Source organism: Acanthisitta chloris, unplaced genomic scaffold (assembly GCF_000695815.1).
Source record: "Acanthisitta chloris isolate BGI_N310 unplaced genomic scaffold, ASM69581v1 scaffold4024, whole genome shotgun sequence".
NCBI lineage: Eukaryota > Metazoa > Chordata > Aves > Passeriformes > Acanthisittidae > Acanthisitta > Acanthisitta chloris.
The window spans coordinates 3,535-6,217 of NW_008667492.1; the positions used below are offsets into that span (position 1 = coordinate 3,535).

At 60.1% G+C, this 2,683-nt stretch overlaps 1 protein-coding gene across 1 annotated transcript in view; it reads left to right on the forward strand.

Moving 5' to 3' along the window:
* PIPOX (pipecolic acid oxidase) overlaps positions 1-1,766 on the forward strand; it is a 2,601-nt gene extending 835 nt beyond the window's left edge. Inside the window, 6 exon segments of the mRNA XM_009072507.1 lie at positions 392-593; positions 696-860; positions 912-1,088; positions 1,154-1,312; positions 1,464-1,539; positions 1,636-1,766. Coding sequence (XP_009070755.1) covers positions 392-593; positions 696-860; positions 912-1,088; positions 1,154-1,312; positions 1,464-1,539; positions 1,636-1,766 — 910 coding nt within the window.
* The last annotated feature ends 917 nt before the right edge of the window (positions 1,767-2,683 follow it).

Below are 2,683 nucleotides of genomic sequence, written 5' to 3' on the forward strand. Positions count from 1 at the left end.
CGGCGGAGCGGAGGGTTGTGGCCACTAGGTGGGATGTGGCTGCCTTGGCAGGCACTGCCAGCTCTGGGTAATTTATGGGGCTCCATGAAGGAAATGTCATTAAGGAAATGAGCATCTAAATGATCCTCTGGTGCTGGGGTCAGAGCTGATAGTGCTTGATGAATTTGGGGGGAGAGAGCGTGATGCTGTAGACCAGACCCTTCCCATGCATTGCCCCAAGCATTCTGCCCGTGTCCCCCAGCGTCCTGCCATGGGGTGCCCCAGCACCAGGGTGTAGCATGTCCCAGGCATCACCGGTGCCACTATGCCCCAGTTTCCCTCGGGGCAAAGCAAGGTGGGGTCTGTGAAGGGAGGGGGAGCAGGAGGTGCTGACGTGGCTGGTGGGGTGCAGGCAGACGGGACTGGTGATGCTGGGCCCGGCGGGAGATCCCGAGCTGGAGAAGTACCGCCGCAGCCTGGCTACCAATCAGGTCCTCGACGCTGCGGCGCTGGCCCAGAGCTTTCCTGGCTTCCGGCTCCAAGCTGGTGAGGTGGCTGTGTTGGACAGCACTGCTGGGGTGCTCTTCGCTGACCGGGCACTGCGGTCGGTGCAGGTGGGTGCTGCTGATGGGATGATTTGGAATGGGATAGAATGATTTGGGATGGGATGGGGGTTCCCTGGTTCCATCCCCACACTCACCTCCTGGCACCCTGAGGGCTTTCGCCGACACGGGGGCACCCTGCGTGACGGGGAGAAGGTGCTGCACATTGAACCTGGGGCCACGGTCACTGTCACCACCACTGCTGGGGTGTACCGAGCCCCTCGGCTCATCATCACGGCTGGAGCCTGGGCTGGCCCCCTCCTGGAATCCCTAGGGCAGGTAAGGGCTGGTGGCACAGATGGGTGGCACAGTTGGGTGGCATGGTCACAGCCGGAACTAATGCAGTGACTCCAGCCCCTGCGCATTGACGTCTGCTACTGGAGGGAGAAGAAGCCTGGAAGTGCCAGCATGGGCAGTGTCACTCCCTGCTTCTTGACCCTGGGCCTGAGCCAAGCCCCCCATGGCATCTATGGGCTGCCCTCCATTGAGTACCCAGGGCTGATCAAGGTGAGCAGGGCACAGCGGTGGGGGGTGATCCCTTAACCAGCCCACCCTGACCAGTTGTTCCCCAGGTGTGCCACCACCATGGTAGCCCCATTGATCCTGAGAAGAGGGACCAGGTCCCGTCAGGTACTCCCTGCCCTGACGTCAGCCTCCTGAGCAGTTTCATCAGCAGCTATCTGCCCGGGCTGGAGACCCAGCCAGCCGTGAGGGAGACCTGCCTCTACACGGTGAGAATCCCTGCCCCGGGCATGGATCCAGGCTTCTGGGGTCCTGGGCCCTTCCCCACCCAAAACCAGACCTTGTCATCCCTTTGTCCCCCACACCTTGGGTCCAGGAGTAGGCCCTTGGCCCCTCACCATCACATCTTGTCTCCTTCAGAACACTCCAGATGAAGACTTCATCCTGGACAGGCACCCCAAGTTCAACAACATCATTATTGGTGCTGGTTTTTCAGGTAGCTAAGGGCACACAGCCCCACAACCCAGTACCCCAGAGCTGGCCAGGCCCATGGGGGTGGCTGTGCCCCTCACCTCCCCTCTCCTTCCTGCAGGCCATGGGTTCAAGCTGTCACCAGTGGTGGGGAAGCTGCTGTGTGAGCTGAGCCTGGGCGAGAAGACATCCTACAACATGGCCCCGTTTGCCATCGCCCGCTTCCCTGGTGTGCTCCAGGATGCACCATAGGTGCAGGGCTCCAGTTGTGCTCCCATGGCATTGCACTGGCCTACAGCTGTGTCCCTGCATCCCAATGTCCTTACACCCCAATGCAGCTGCACCCCCCCACACATCCATCTCCCTGCATCCTGGTGTATATCCCTATACTCCAGCATCCTGGCACCAATGCATCCCAGCAGCCCTCCATCTGTGCACTCCAGCACCACTGCACCCCCACATGTCAGCACCCCTGCATCCCTGCTACCTGCATCCCAGCACCCCTGCATCCTTCTACCCTGCCTCCCCACATCCCAGCATCCCTGTCTCCCTGCATCCCAGCATTCCCCATGCCATGCAGTGCCAAGACATCTCTACGGAGCACCCGCTCCCTGGGAACATATTAAGCAGCTTTGTCAGCCTCATGAAGATGGAGCTGGAGCAGCGTGGAGAGACACACTCGCTTAGGAGTCAAGTTAAATGTTTTAATGTTAAATGTGCCATTTTATTATCATTAGATCGCTCCCACTTAATGAAAGCGCATTAGCGCAGCATGGCTTTATGGCAGCGAGCGCCGAGCTTGGCCTGTGTGTTTCCAAGAGATGGTGGGGAAAGGGATCAAACAACCTGGTTTGCTGCAGTCCCAGGGGTGGGGGGGGTCCTGGGGGTATGGAGGGTGTGGGGTTGGGTGCAGGGGACAGCACATGGCACGGGTTGGTGGGTGCCAGGGCCAAGGCCGAGGCGCATGCCGTGCAGGCGGCCAGCAATGCACATCGTCATCTCCTCCGCGTTAAATAATTAACGCCGGCAGGCAGAGGCTCTGTCCCGCTGCTCATCTGCATATTTATGAAGATTGATAAATGATTCAGCGTCGGCACCCACGAGGGCTGTCCCCCCCACTTCCCCTCCCCAGCACCCGAGGGTGCAGAAGGCTCAGGGCAGGAACCCGG